The sequence below is a fragment of the Neltuma alba genome, unplaced genomic scaffold (assembly GCF_004799145.2).
Source record: "Neltuma alba isolate B1F8T4 unplaced genomic scaffold, ASM479914v2 tig00012937_pilon, whole genome shotgun sequence".
NCBI classification, from domain to species: Eukaryota; Viridiplantae; Streptophyta; class Magnoliopsida; order Fabales; family Fabaceae; genus Neltuma; species Neltuma alba.
In genome coordinates this window covers 142,798-156,005 of record NW_021637303.1, presented here as the reverse complement: position 1 = coordinate 156,005, position 13,208 = coordinate 142,798, and the positions used below count along the sequence as shown (strand labels likewise).

At 35.3% G+C, this 13,208-nt stretch overlaps 1 protein-coding gene across 3 annotated transcripts; it reads right to left on the bottom strand.

Moving 5' to 3' along the window:
• Positions 1 to 596: 596 nt before the first annotated feature.
• Positions 597 to 10,372, bottom strand: LOC114732800 (E3 ubiquitin-protein ligase UPL4). 3 transcript variants are annotated; one of them, XM_028920148.1, is made up of 18 exons: positions 10,233 to 10,372; positions 8,877 to 9,542; positions 8,669 to 8,779; positions 8,391 to 8,507; positions 8,139 to 8,297; positions 7,877 to 8,038; positions 6,052 to 6,204; positions 5,849 to 5,970; positions 4,621 to 5,761; positions 4,387 to 4,470; positions 2,933 to 4,156; positions 2,576 to 2,806; positions 2,389 to 2,493; positions 1,730 to 1,810; positions 1,564 to 1,635; positions 1,327 to 1,455; positions 1,162 to 1,245; positions 597 to 1,053 (listed from the first exon to the last, which is right to left on the bottom strand). In XM_028920148.1, exons 2-18 carry the CDS (start codon positions 9,507 to 9,509, stop codon positions 988 to 990), a joined length of 4,674 nt encoding a protein of 1,557 aa, XP_028775981.1. In that variant the 5' UTR covers positions 9,510 to 9,542; positions 10,233 to 10,372; the 3' UTR covers positions 597 to 987. The 3 variants fall into 3 exon arrangements, with proteins under 3 accessions (XP_028775981.1, XP_028775982.1, XP_028775983.1); XM_028920149.1 differs by having other exon boundaries at positions 1,564 to 1,632; XM_028920150.1 differs by lacking the exons at positions 597 to 1,053; positions 1,162 to 1,245; positions 1,327 to 1,455; positions 1,730 to 1,810 and having other exon boundaries at positions 1,605 to 1,681.
• Between the last annotated feature and the right edge of the window lie 2,836 nt (positions 10,373 to 13,208).

Sequence of the window (13,208 nt, the reverse complement as noted above, 5' to 3'; positions counted from 1 at the left end):
AACTACAAAACACAGCCAAATACCTTTTGATTAATAAAACAGAAAAAGTATCCTTAACTCACAAATTACTTGATATACTTAAAGATTATTTTGTTAAGGAATATTGTATGTATTAATTAGAACATTAATTAATATGCGAACAGCTTGAAGAATGGGGATGGATCCTGGAACCCTGGCTTCCCGCGTTACACATTGTCATTTGTCACAACATCTAGTTGCCATATCCACCCCTACTCACAAAAACCGTCCACTGTCCAGTCATCTTCGCGTGCGTACCTCTTTAGAAGTGGAACATTTGGAAATTATCATATGATCTAAACTCATGAAATTCCTACACATACTAATTTTACTTTGGGATCGGACACTGCAAGTTATTTCCGCGGGGACTTGGTTGAAGATACTCGCGGAGTAAAGTTATGATTTTGACTTCTTCGGGGGTGCTCTAGGGAAAAGGGCACCAGCCAGTAATCAAACATGATCGGCTTGAACCGCTGAGGCATTAAAGATATTAAGTAACAAACAGGGCGATAACAAAATGCAGAAGTGGTCAGAATATACAAGTAAAACGACTGGCGTATGCCCTTGTAAGAAAACAATTTTCTGAAAATCCAATAAATAGCAGAAAATATAAGCCGTTGAAGGCGAAAGGCAACTATTGATGTAAATAAAAGGCTACCATCCAAAGAGATTTCTGTACACAGTTCTGTACATGAAAATATCTGAAAAAGCAACCACTTAAAAGTACCCTGGTCCCTGTACAACCAACCCAAGTCAATGAACTACCCGTATTTGCGGGCTATGTACACACCCCAACAATTATAGTCAGTGAAGACTGGAGCTTCTTCTCCTTCAGCAGCAAATCAGCTCCTCTTCCAACCAACACCCCTTTTGCCAGCAACACATTCAGATCCTTATCTACATCTCTATCGACTACTCTAATAATTACAGGTTCAGCATTGAAATGCGGACCAAGTCAAGAGAGTGAATTTATGAAAGGTGAAATGATCCTTGTCCCTCAGTTATGGCATAAAAGAGCTTCTCTTTCATCTTTTCCTGGAATTTTTATATAAAAAAGAAGTGACCAAAGAAATTAGACTCCAGTTTATGAGCATTATTTTCTGAATGCTTTAGTTAGTCAAGTTTGAAAGTAAGAGAAAGTACTTTTGATGAGTAGGGAGGTAACTTCAAGTAATTTGCACAAGTCATCACGCTAGGCAAGTCTGTGTCTGCCCGGTTGGTACAATGCTGTCAAAAAAAAAAAAAAACGTATGAGGAGGAGTTCCAACAACCACGAATTCATCTTATAGGGTATTAATATCCGCATACCTTTCTCACAATAGTCAACTTGGGATTAAGAGATGCCAGTCCGCCAGGAGGAAGTCGAGGTGCCCCAGTCACAAACTGAAGGAATGCTCTTCGCTGTGCATGGTCAAATTCTTGAATGATTTCCAGCAACTGACATTCCAAAGAATCAATCAACAGGTCATGAGATTTGGGTGAACAAAACACAGCCGAAACCACCAAAGAAACATATAACGTTAATTGAAAAACAAGAAGGCTCACATTAACGATTGGAGGACTGCTAGCAGTATACCCATGATCAAATTTAATGTGATCCGCCAGCTCAAGGAACTGCTCAAAAGAGATTATTAAATTTTAGTTGTTTTCATACTTTTCCTCTCAGCAAAAAACAAGTTTATACATGTTAAGAAATTAAATATATACATACAGCCCAAGAATCAAATTCTCCACAAAGCAATCGCTCAAGTTCTTCTTCATTATAAATGCGAAGATGCTCAATGGAAAAGACCTGGAGTTGACCAAAAAAATTAAAAATCAAATAGTTGACAATCACAAGATTTAAAAAAAAGAAAAAGAAAAAAAACTACCAAATTAATTGACAATTACAGGATCTTAGAAAAAGGAGGACGAGAAGGAGAAGCATTCTGTAAATTCTAAGTGAAAAAAAAAATACAGAATATAAAACGGGGGATGGAGTTGACAAACTTATGATCAACATAATGCCTAAAAACAAAACGAATCTTATTCAATTGACAGTCTATGTTTAAGCAGTAGCTAATTCTGCTTCAAAATTGAATCCACCTCTCATCATTTGGATTCCTACCTCTTAAATCATGCAACAGTAACCCTCATAATATTGAATATAAGTGTTAGCTTTAAGCTCAAATTCGTTCAGTTCATCATATAATATGTGAACCCCAATTCTCTTGACCATTTGGGTCTTGCGCGTGCGCACACAGACAGACAGACAGAGAGAGAATATAGCAATATAAAAGGTTTGTGTGTTAATCATCTCAATTGTTCAAAACTAAAAAACATTAGAAAGTATTTTAAGCATCATTTAGTCAAAGCGAATAACAACAGAACCTGATTAAAACCAGATTTGAAAGCCTCAACTTGTCTGGAAATTCCTGACTTCACAGTGGCATCCACAACAAGTGAAACATAATCATCCAGGTTTCTCATATTCACCTACCCAAAAAATATAAATTCTTATCACCAATGAAAATAACAAAACAAAAACAAATAGCAATCGCATAAAGTAATATCTTACTACTGTGTGATCACTCCCAGAAGTAAGAGCAATGTCAGGATACCCAGGAAGAGTGAAATCAAGGCAAAGGTCTTCAATTTTTGTATCTCGAAAGCATGCATCAAATTCCATCACATAGTTGTCTCCGCAAACAGACTCCAAAAATTTCTTCCGGTTAACGATAGCCTGAAACTCTTGAAGCACACTACCAAGCCCAGGATCAAATGATTGAATGTCGTAGAGAGAGAGTTCCTAAAGAGATGATAAGCAAACAAAGAGACCATGTCAAACATAATGATCATCTGTAAGCAAATAATTCACAGTTGTTGGGTTTCAAGCTCATGGGAAGCTCATCAATTGCATCGAGGATTGGTGTACCTTTCCAAGAAGAAGTTTATAAAAGGCTCTGGACATATGCAGATCTAAGACCCTTCCATCTTGAAGAGCTTTAGCCACAATTTGGCCCAAAAGGAAAAATTTCTTTGTTACTTCGGAGAACTGTATACCACCAGATGATTCTAGCGGTGAAGGCCATGGACAAGGAAAGAGTCCATAGGGAGACAGGATTCTCATGTCAGCCGGCAAGTTTGTCTTTAATGGGAAAAACCAATTATCCTCTCTCCACATCCCCATTCCGGATTTCTGGAACTCCTGACAGACCAAGGTATAGAATTCCAATGTCGGTCCAAGACCAGTACCAACTTCTTCATCATATTCCACTTCAAGAACTACTTTATGACGGGCATGTAAGTCCATCATTTCTGCAGCAGATTCCAAAATCCGGTTGCGAAAAACTAAAAATTTCTTCCGAGGCAATACCCCAAGGCTCAGGCGCCTGCTGCTTGTTGTTGCTGAATCATTGTAAGATAAATGAGGTTGAATCTGTTGCTGACCAAATGCTGCCAATTTAAAGTACTTGCATCTTGCCTCAAAACTAAATAGGAAAGGGCATGAAACCATCAACTGATTACACCATAGAGGCATAGCACCAATAGAGACTGTAAAAGGATCTCGCATTTGTTGTTCCAGTTTTTCTGTCAATTTTGCACTCACAAACTCATTTTGTCGGACAGAAGGAACCAGTACTTTCAGGCTATCCAGGTTATCAAGTTTCCCTTCAGCAAAAGCACAAATTCTTTCACGAGACATGAGGTGAAAGATAAATCTATTCATGCCTTCCAAGCTTTTAAGGAGAAACAAAATATCATGAGTCGGGCTTGATTTCTCCAAATCAGAAACAAGTTCACAGGAGAACATGTCCGAGAAAAAAGGAGTGTCCTGCATGTAAGCTGTAACTTTATCAATGATAAACACATCTTCAGGTGAATGAAGACGTTTTGGAGGGGCCACATCCTCAGATTTCACAGCCATTCTATAAGTTATTGTGTGTACTTGACTCCACAGTTTTGCACTAGAGAAAGAGTCATTTTGTTTCATCACTTGACCAAGAATTGCCTGGTACATTGTCAGTTTAGGATCCAGCTGCTGTTCTTCAAGGTAAAACACAAGCTTTTGTTCAGCTTCATTACTACAAGAACCCGGATGACCTTCCAGTTTTGGGCCTGCTTCTGCATTCAATTGGGGTTCTCTCTCTTCATGCCCCTGTTGAATATAATCATAAAAGTCAAAAAGTAAGCTAAAACACATGCATATTAGAACTGTTCTTAATAGAAATTTGAAGATTGAAAAGAGATATAAGAACTAAAGCACAATGAATTCAAAACATGAAAAAAAGGAAGCTTTAGAATTAACCATTAAGCAGTAGTGATGAATAATGAAATGTATAAAATCGTTGATGCAAAGATATTTTCTATAGCAATAGCCGTACTTACATGTGTTTCAGAGGAAGATGATTCCCCTGAATTTGCACTGACAGTTTGATCAGGCCCAGGTTGTAACAGCTGTGTCTCTTCTCCCTGCAAAATAAACAGATCTGCTCGTAAGAAAATCCAGGTGCCATACCCAGAAAAGAAAAGGGAAAAGACATTAAACAGTCAAAAATAAAGGAACAGAATGCAGCATCAGTGAACCAGTAAACTCAGTAACCAGGGCTTTAGAAATGTAACCTGTCTCTCAATGACATGAGCTAGCAAAACATCAGGCCCAATATTCACTTGAGAGGAACTTGCATTTGACGGCAGATGAATGGGTGGATTTTCTGCATGGAATGCTACTTGGCTGGATGATGACTTTACATTATTAGTGCTTTTTGAGCTAACCTTTGGCCATAAATATCCCCCAATAGCATGTAAGGATGAAAAAGGATCAACTGTATGAAAATCCTCGGTGTAATTATTAAGGCATGTCTCTCCCTCACCCTTGACAAAACGAACTTTCAGGCAAGGATATGGTATCGGACATCTATTTGGAACTGTAGCATAGGAACCCCTTAGTTTCAGTCCATTGCTTAGAATAACAGGAAAAGCCTCCAAAGAAGTCAGTGCACTCTGTAAGTTCCGTATTAGAAAAGAGAGGGGCGTGTCTCCAGAAGGAAGCTGAGGATAAGATAAACATACCCTTGCCAGAACCTCAAATCGTTTTTCAATCACAACATCATAACCACCTTGTCTTCCCCCATTTTTCCTCATAAGCAGACCATTAGATAAATAGTTTATCAATGATTTAACAATTCCACTCTCAATAAATTCAAAGGTAGAAACTTGTTCCTTGCCTGTAAGCTTCTCCATAATTTGATACAGTATATCATCAACCCTCTCTTCAGGCAGAAGACGAGAACCATTGCTAGTAGTTGTGCCAAGCGAATCATTTAATGCCACAGACAATGCTCTGAGATTTTGAAGAATTTCAGTCAATCCTTTTTCAGAATCATATAATTCTGGTGCTAAGAATTTCGACTTTATATGCTTTGCAAGATTAATAATTGATTCCTTCTCAAGCTTGCAAGTTCCTGCATCTGATACTGCTGTGCACGGTTCATTAGTAGAAAATGCATAACACAGGCATTTGAGGTCCCTAGAAGAAGACTTTTGACTTGAGTCAAATGCCAATTGGATGCCACCAAAAACTGGGTACATCAACTCTGACGAGCTTCCTGGTGTTAATAGTGCATCAATGGCAAAAAAGACACCTTCCTTTATAAACAACGTCAGGAAATCATCTGAAACCTTATTAAGAATTATCTCGGCAATCTGTAAGGCTAATATCAGCAAATGGTGATCCTTTCGAGTGAATACTCCAGCTAAAAAACTGCCGCATTAACTAGATGAAATCAATACATTTTCAAAATTATTTAATTGAACACTTCAACAAGGAGGATAGGGCAACTTGCTATACCTTGAAATGCCGGCATTCTTAAGTGATTCAACAAGCATGTCAGAGTTGCTCAAATAAACCAACTTGTGCATAACAAATAAACATCCATGGCAAACATTTAAACTTGCACCAGAATTAAACACCTGTAAAAGGGGGCAGACGAGTAAAATAAAATAATGAAAAGGACATAAAACAGAAAACATGTCTTTTAGGAAAAAACTAACCTGGATCAACAGGGGAACCACATCCATCCCGAACGTCTGCAGATGATCTGGGTGATTAACAAGAAAGGATTCTTTATCTAGCATTAGTTGATCATTCTGATCTTTGTCCAACCTGGGGAGAAGCTCGTTGAGCAATTTCAGAACTTCATATACCTGACATTACCATCAATCCTCAATCAATATTCACTTAAATATTATTTTTGTCAAAAAAACGCATACTAAATGGGACAAATTTTAATTTGTTAATGGAGGAAAAATTGAACCAAGTAATATGCTGCGCATTGAAGCCTCCCTTCAACACAAGGAAAGAAATACCAAAGACAAAACTCGACAGATGTAGCAAAAGAGTTGGGATCAAAACTCCAAATCCTCTCATAGGCTGTGGCATAGGCTACGCATCGCTCATAACATTTTATGTAACAAAAGAAGAGAAATACACGCTTCAACTAACTATATTACAGCATAAAACCTTAGAATTTTGAATCATACATGATGAACAGCCAGCGTGACAACATGGTCTATTTCATCCGACATGTTTATAAGAAATTTCTGCGTATCATGGAGTTGGGGAATAATTACATTGGGTACTCCACATTTGGCTGCGCTAATTCATGGATTCAAGATATCCACAACACATTTGAATTACATAATTTTGAAACTGCATAAAACCAATCTGTTACTGTGGCAAAAAGTAATCAAAGTGCAATATATTCAATTATGACTTTCTAGATCCGTGATTAACTAACTTCAATTAGAAAACATGCAACTTTTGACTAGAAAACTCCCCAACTTCAGAGGCTGTAAACTGCGTTTATAGAGCATTTCCCTGCTCTCGCCAATCTCTACTTCTGTATAGGGAAGGAAAAATTCAGAGGCCAAATTACAACTCTAGATTAGATTCTCAAGTCTGACCATGTCATGCAATAACAACAACAACAAGCCTTATCCCACTAGGTGGGATTGGCTACATGGATAGCCTGACGCCAATGTGCTCCATCAACAATGAAGTCTTTAATTAGGTTGTTAACCAGAAAGTCTCGTTAGTCCATCAATGACCACAAATTCACATAAAAATATTGCTAAGCAATGAATTAAAAACATATCTATACATAAACCCTATATTATACTTTCAATTTGAAAGCAGAAAATAACATCACCAGTAAGAAAAACAGCATATCTTTTTATCTTAACCAATAGAATATGACAACGGTGTTCTGATTCAGATAGCAGTAATGTACTGCTGGTTTGACCTACAATATCCATACGTCTTGCTTTATGATTATTCAAATGAATGATATTTAGACAAGTCACACCAAGCACTACTTTAGTCTGCAGAATACATGAATACTTAAAATGATTAGGTTTGGGCATGCAACAAGAGGAATTATGAATTGAGTGGAATTTTAGGTGAGGTTTCTTTAGAATAGGATTTAAAAGAAAAAGTAAAAAAAAGAAATCAGATGCTGCAGTGCAATATATAGGAGAGGTGTTTGAGGAGTTAATTGGCAAATTTTAGATAAATAAATTAAATGTGAAAATTTGAGGACTGAACTTAAATGCTCTGCTATAAAGATTTCTGCATTCCAAACTGAATATGCAAACCTAGCCCAATAAGGACCTGAAAAAGACATGTTCTTCTAAATCCCCATACGACTTAAAATGAGTCCATAAGATAGTGTCATTATCCTAAGACGGATTGAGGGTCTAGGTATTGGCCTTATTTTCTGAAAAGTTTAACCACAGAATGTGAAGTTACAATAATTATTTAAATTGTGCGGACCAAGACAGTCAAAGACAAAACAATACTGCAGACTAAGCTGTATACCTGATTGCAATGTCCACCTATGGGATGAGAAGAAGAGACCCCATGTGGAAGGTCAGATGTAGCCAAGATGTCCTTCAATACATTGCTTATATTTAGTTCATACAAAGTCCTAAAAGCTACAGCTGAACCAGAAGAAAGCTTGACAAGTAGCCCTATCAATCCCTGCCAATCAAAATAATAAGCCCTTCTCATTTTCAAAGACAATAGAGAAAATAAGTGGAGAAATGTAGACGCTAAAAGATTGGGGGGGGGGGATTCTTACATTATAAATTGGTTGAGATAGAGTAGTTCGGCCATTCAAACTTAAAATATGTGACACTTGTTGAATCAACCCATGCTTACAAAGTTCATCCAACAATTTGGATGAGTGACCAGCTTGCTCAACTATTTTAATTAAGCAGGTAGCAACATTTTCTACAAGCTGAAGAATTAATTTTAGAAGGTTAATAACTAAAAGATATATTAAAACACTGAAGAGACATACAGAATAATCATCCAAAGTCCACTGTGGTACCTGCCGATCCTCATAACGAAGAAGATTGCATAAAATGGGTAGAGCATCCATGCAAGGTGACAGGCTTTCTGAAGGAAGCTTCTTACATATGTTCACCACAGTTGAAAGAGCCACTCTCTGGATAAATGTTTTGAGGGAGAGGAGGGGTTAGTGAAACAGAATTATTTCATCAAGAAGTCCTAGAACAACTAAATCCAATAAATTCTAGGAGTTAAAAGTTCATCATAAAAAGGGCCAATTCTTATGAGGCCGATGCCAATGTTCAGATTGAGGCTTACCTGAATGCTTGTTGAGAAGAAGTCAATAAAATTTAGAACAGCCATAATAGCCCCAGCATGTAAGCAAGCGAGTGGTTGCTCTCGGGATATTTTCTCTAATGCTTGGAGACACTACATTAACACAAGATTTATAATCATACATTCCTTTCGTACCATATAAAGGAAAAAAATTAATAAGATGTATTGCAAATAAACGACCATAAATAACCTGTTCAGCTACATCTTGATACTCAATAGCCAATAATCTTTGACATAAAGCAGAAATAGCATCATGGCTAACAAGGATTCCAGCTGATCTAGGATAGACATCACATATATAGGTGATAGCCCTTATAGCCAACAGCATTATATCTGGGTTGCTCTCATGCTTTGCCAGCTTGACCAGTAGCGGTGATAATGAATCTGAAGTCATGCTGGAGAGTGAACCCTCTGTACAAAATGACAAGACTTCACAAAGTTCTGTAAGAACAGCTAGTTGAGCAGAAGGCTCAGTCTCTTCACTCAGACTTGATATAATTTTTTTGAACTTCCCATGATCACTAGATAATCTCTGCCTGTGGTAGCCTCGGAAACTGTAGTAATGCTGCTCCATGTCATCTGAATCACATGACCCATAAGCTGAATCCTTTTCAGGTTCTCCCTCTGATCGACTTGAAGCAGAAGCAGATGAGGAAGTGTCCATGTCATTATCATGGGTCTCTAGCATTGAGTGTGTAGGATCGGTATGGATTTGATTTGATGTGTTGGAAGAACTTGGTCTTAAGTCCAATGAACTGCAAACGCGTTTATCAGCAGGTAGTTCATCTACCATTTCTGGGCGCTTCTGGCCTCGATTTTCCATTAATTGTTTTTATCCAGCAATGCAAATAGACACCTGTGTAGATCAAAATCTTATCAGATTGCCATTCATTACCATAAACTCTTAAACAAAGGCAGGCCAAAAAGTCCTAATTTAGAAAGACGGCATATTCTGTTCTTTCCCTCTTGCAGAAGTCCATAAGACCGATCTAGAACAAACTCAGTTCTATTATTAAAGTTTTCGTACCTATAGACAGTACGAAATTATTTCCTATTATCTTCAAAATTAATCTCGTCATTTAGTCATCAGGATCATAACAAAAATGGGATACAGCGGTCATGATACTCCTATTTCTCAATAAGGAAATCGTATCAGAGACAAAAGACCAAATTGACAGGAAAGTGATCGAAGAGAAAGGAAGGACAAACTCGTGCTATTCGAATGATAACCGACATAAAGCTCTCAGGGAAACCTCGAAGTCTCAGACACTAGACAAATCAAACACAACAAGTTCAGGAGCAAAAAGGATGGGCGAGGAAATAGAAACACTCAGAGGGAACATATAATTGACATGTACACATATACATAATATGCAAACACGTCCTGCGTTGATCATTTGCAAAAGAAAAAATCCACAGGTAAAAAAGACAAAGCAATCATACTGAAAACAGCAATGACAGCCAAAAAAAAACCGATAAACTGAGGAGGAATTAACGGAAGTTGTAGACTCAACCGCAAAGTTTCAATGGTTTATGGTTGAGTTACCTAGTTGTAGTGGTTAATCGGTCTTAGAGAAAGTCGAAGAACCAGTTTTGTATGGAAATCAAAAATAAATGTTATGGTAATATTAAGGCTGTTCTTCTCCCTTCCCTTCCTTTCCTCTTCGTCTCACTTCATCGCCGGATTCTTCTGGGTCTGGAGGATTAAATTAAGGTACGAGAACAGCGATGAAGAAAATGAAGACTCAATTTTCTTAAAGTAAAAATAAATTTATAACATAGACCGGAAGGCATACGGATGTAATGTAATTTTGATGTATCAGGTCCTAATCCTCATTAGCATCATCCCCACGATCCTGATACGCTACTTGTGATGTACATAACTCTCAATGCAGTTCCGTGATCCTGCGGTTTAAAACAAATATACCAGATCGATTAGCTGAGGTTTGAGTGGCGTTTGCACCAAGATAAGCATCCTATTCTTTTTCATGATGAATTTTAGACCGTTAGATTAGTGCACTGGACGATGCCAACCGTCCAACCCAGGTCATTGAGTTGATGAAGCAATGGGCCTGGAATCTCAAGTAGCCCAACAAGCTCATTTATGATTTTCGTTATTGGTCTGACGTAATTATTCAAGGGTTTAATAACATTAAATTAACTAAACTACATTGTTTGAAAAAAAAAGAGAGAAAAAGAAAGACTAATCTTTTCCTCTAGCCATAATCAAAGAAGGGAGCGACAGCCACTTGGCTTCGCCTTTCATTTTTTCCCTTCGCCCATTGGTTGACTTTGTCTATTTCTTCATCTTGAGGATAAATTAGATCTTCTTGATTTGGAATAATTGTTAGCCCCGATCCTGCTGATTATTCTACCAAATTTAGATTGCTTTAATTCGTGATAAAAACCAGAAGATATGTGTTAATGCATTTTTCTTATTAAAAATAATACTACCGATAATACATTAAGTTGATTGATTATAAAATAACTATTTAATCTATCTAAGTCACTCATATTTGATTTGAACTATTTAAAATTTAAAATTTTATAAATTCTCATCCTAGGTTGAAAATATATTTTATTTTTATTCTATACTTCTTCTGTAACGAATCAAAATCATGAAATATTTCTGTTGGGATTTCGTCATCACACAATCCTCTGTTAACTAATAGTTAGTTATTAGCAGCATTAGATATTTAGCTTACCCATAAAAATTATTTGAATTTCGAATAGGTAAATTATAAATTGCTGAATGTGAATTGCTTAAGATTAGCTTTTTAATTTACCACACCTATGTAAATTTCTGAGATTTATATAAAACGGTAAAAAAAAATGTAAATTAGGATCTCCAAATAAATAAATATTTAATTAATAATATCAAAATAAAATGTAATCTAAGGTGAAAAATTTATAACTTTATTAAATCTATTTTAAATTTTTTGGCCGAAGAAATATTTTACTGTGTCCATTGTAATATCTTCGATTTAAAAATTATGCATATGGGATGTAGGCAAGTAGCTGCTTTTCGTGAGTACAGATTCTAAGCCGACCAAAAAACTTTATGTTGAGTAATCTATCATAACTTAATTTCCAAATCATTCCATTTTAATATTCAATTAAACAGTTCTCCTTTTTTATAAAACTAATTAAACAGTTCTTTAAAATAATGATAAACTTGGAGAATATAATAATCCTGTTTTGAGATTTACATATATGATTATGAAATTTCAAATAATATATATCCCCCAAAATCCAAATAATAATACTCCTCTAGTTCTTAAAGTATGATCTAATTAACTAATTTGAGTAGATTAAAAAGTTACTTAAATTAATTAATATGATATTTTTTTTAAACACTCCAAGCATCTTTCTTGATTCCCTCCTTCTTTCTCCTACTTAATTATTGTTAGAAAAATATTAATAAAGTTAAATTAAAAAAATTGATAAACATATAAAATAATTTTTACATGTAAGACTAATATGAACTTTCAAATTAGGTATTTTATTAAAGACCAGAGGAATATAATCTACAATTGCTGATAAAAGAATATCACCGACAAATGATTTTGATGATTCTCAAGATGATAAGTCTTGTATAGTTTGATTAAATAAGTCCTAGTTTTTTTTTTCTGCCAACAATCCACTCCTAATTATCCATCGTTTTTATTTCATGATAAAATATATTTAATTTTATTTGATATTTTGATCATTGACAAATCAAAATCTATAAATCATTCGGTTTTTAATATTTCAGTTAAAGAATCCTTTAGTCATTAGATTAAAAATGAACTCGTATGCTCTTATATTCGTTCACCGTTGCCTGGTCCACTGACTTTTTTAAAAAAAAAATACAAGCATTTATTATTAAAAATATGCATATCCCCTATTTCATCTGTGAGAATTTCATATTATGATTTATATATTAAAATAATATTTTAGTTATTGGTCATTATTATTGTATATTTCAGGAGTTAAGAATCGTAAATTTGAAAATGTCAAATATTAAATTGTATATCTTTTTAAAAACAGATTATTAGATCAGAGTTAAAATAAATAAATAAGAAATTATAATTTAATTTTTATATTTTGAAAAAAAACCAGAAGTTAATTCTTTTCCTGAAAATTTCACTCCCTTAAAACTATCTTTAATCATTAATATACATAACAGCAGAGACATCATTATCAAGTACCGAGCCAAAATTTTCAAAATATATGATTTAATTTATAATTTTTACATTTTAAATGTCAAGTTCATAGTCAAAACAATGATTAAAAATAGACTTGGAAATCTCATTTACAATAATATGGACATTCATATTTACATATAATTGCAATTTTTTTTTATTGAGCACGGGTGTATTGTCCTGTTGGAGGGCACATCAGGTGTGAGTATATTTCTTAACAAAAATTTGAATATTGTCGTGCATATTAAGTATATAATCCTATACACATCGATACAATATGAATCATGAAAGCATCCTGACATGATTCTTATGTTTTATATTAATATTTATTGAACTGA

Excerpts from the sequence above, each read along its gene's own strand:
- LOC114732800 (XM_028920148.1), bottom strand. The coding sequence starts at position 9,509 with ATGGAAAATCGAGGCCAGAAGCGCCCAGAAATGGTAGATGAACTACCT. Across the intron at positions 8,039-8,138 it reads TATCTCAACCAATTTATAAT|GGATTGATAGGGCTACTTGT; the intron begins GTAAGAATCCCC and ends TTTGATTGGCAG. Across the intron at positions 5,762-5,848 it reads AAGAATGCCGGCATTTCAAG|TTTTTTAGCTGGAGTATTCA; the intron begins GTATAGCAAGTT and ends TTAATGCGGCAG.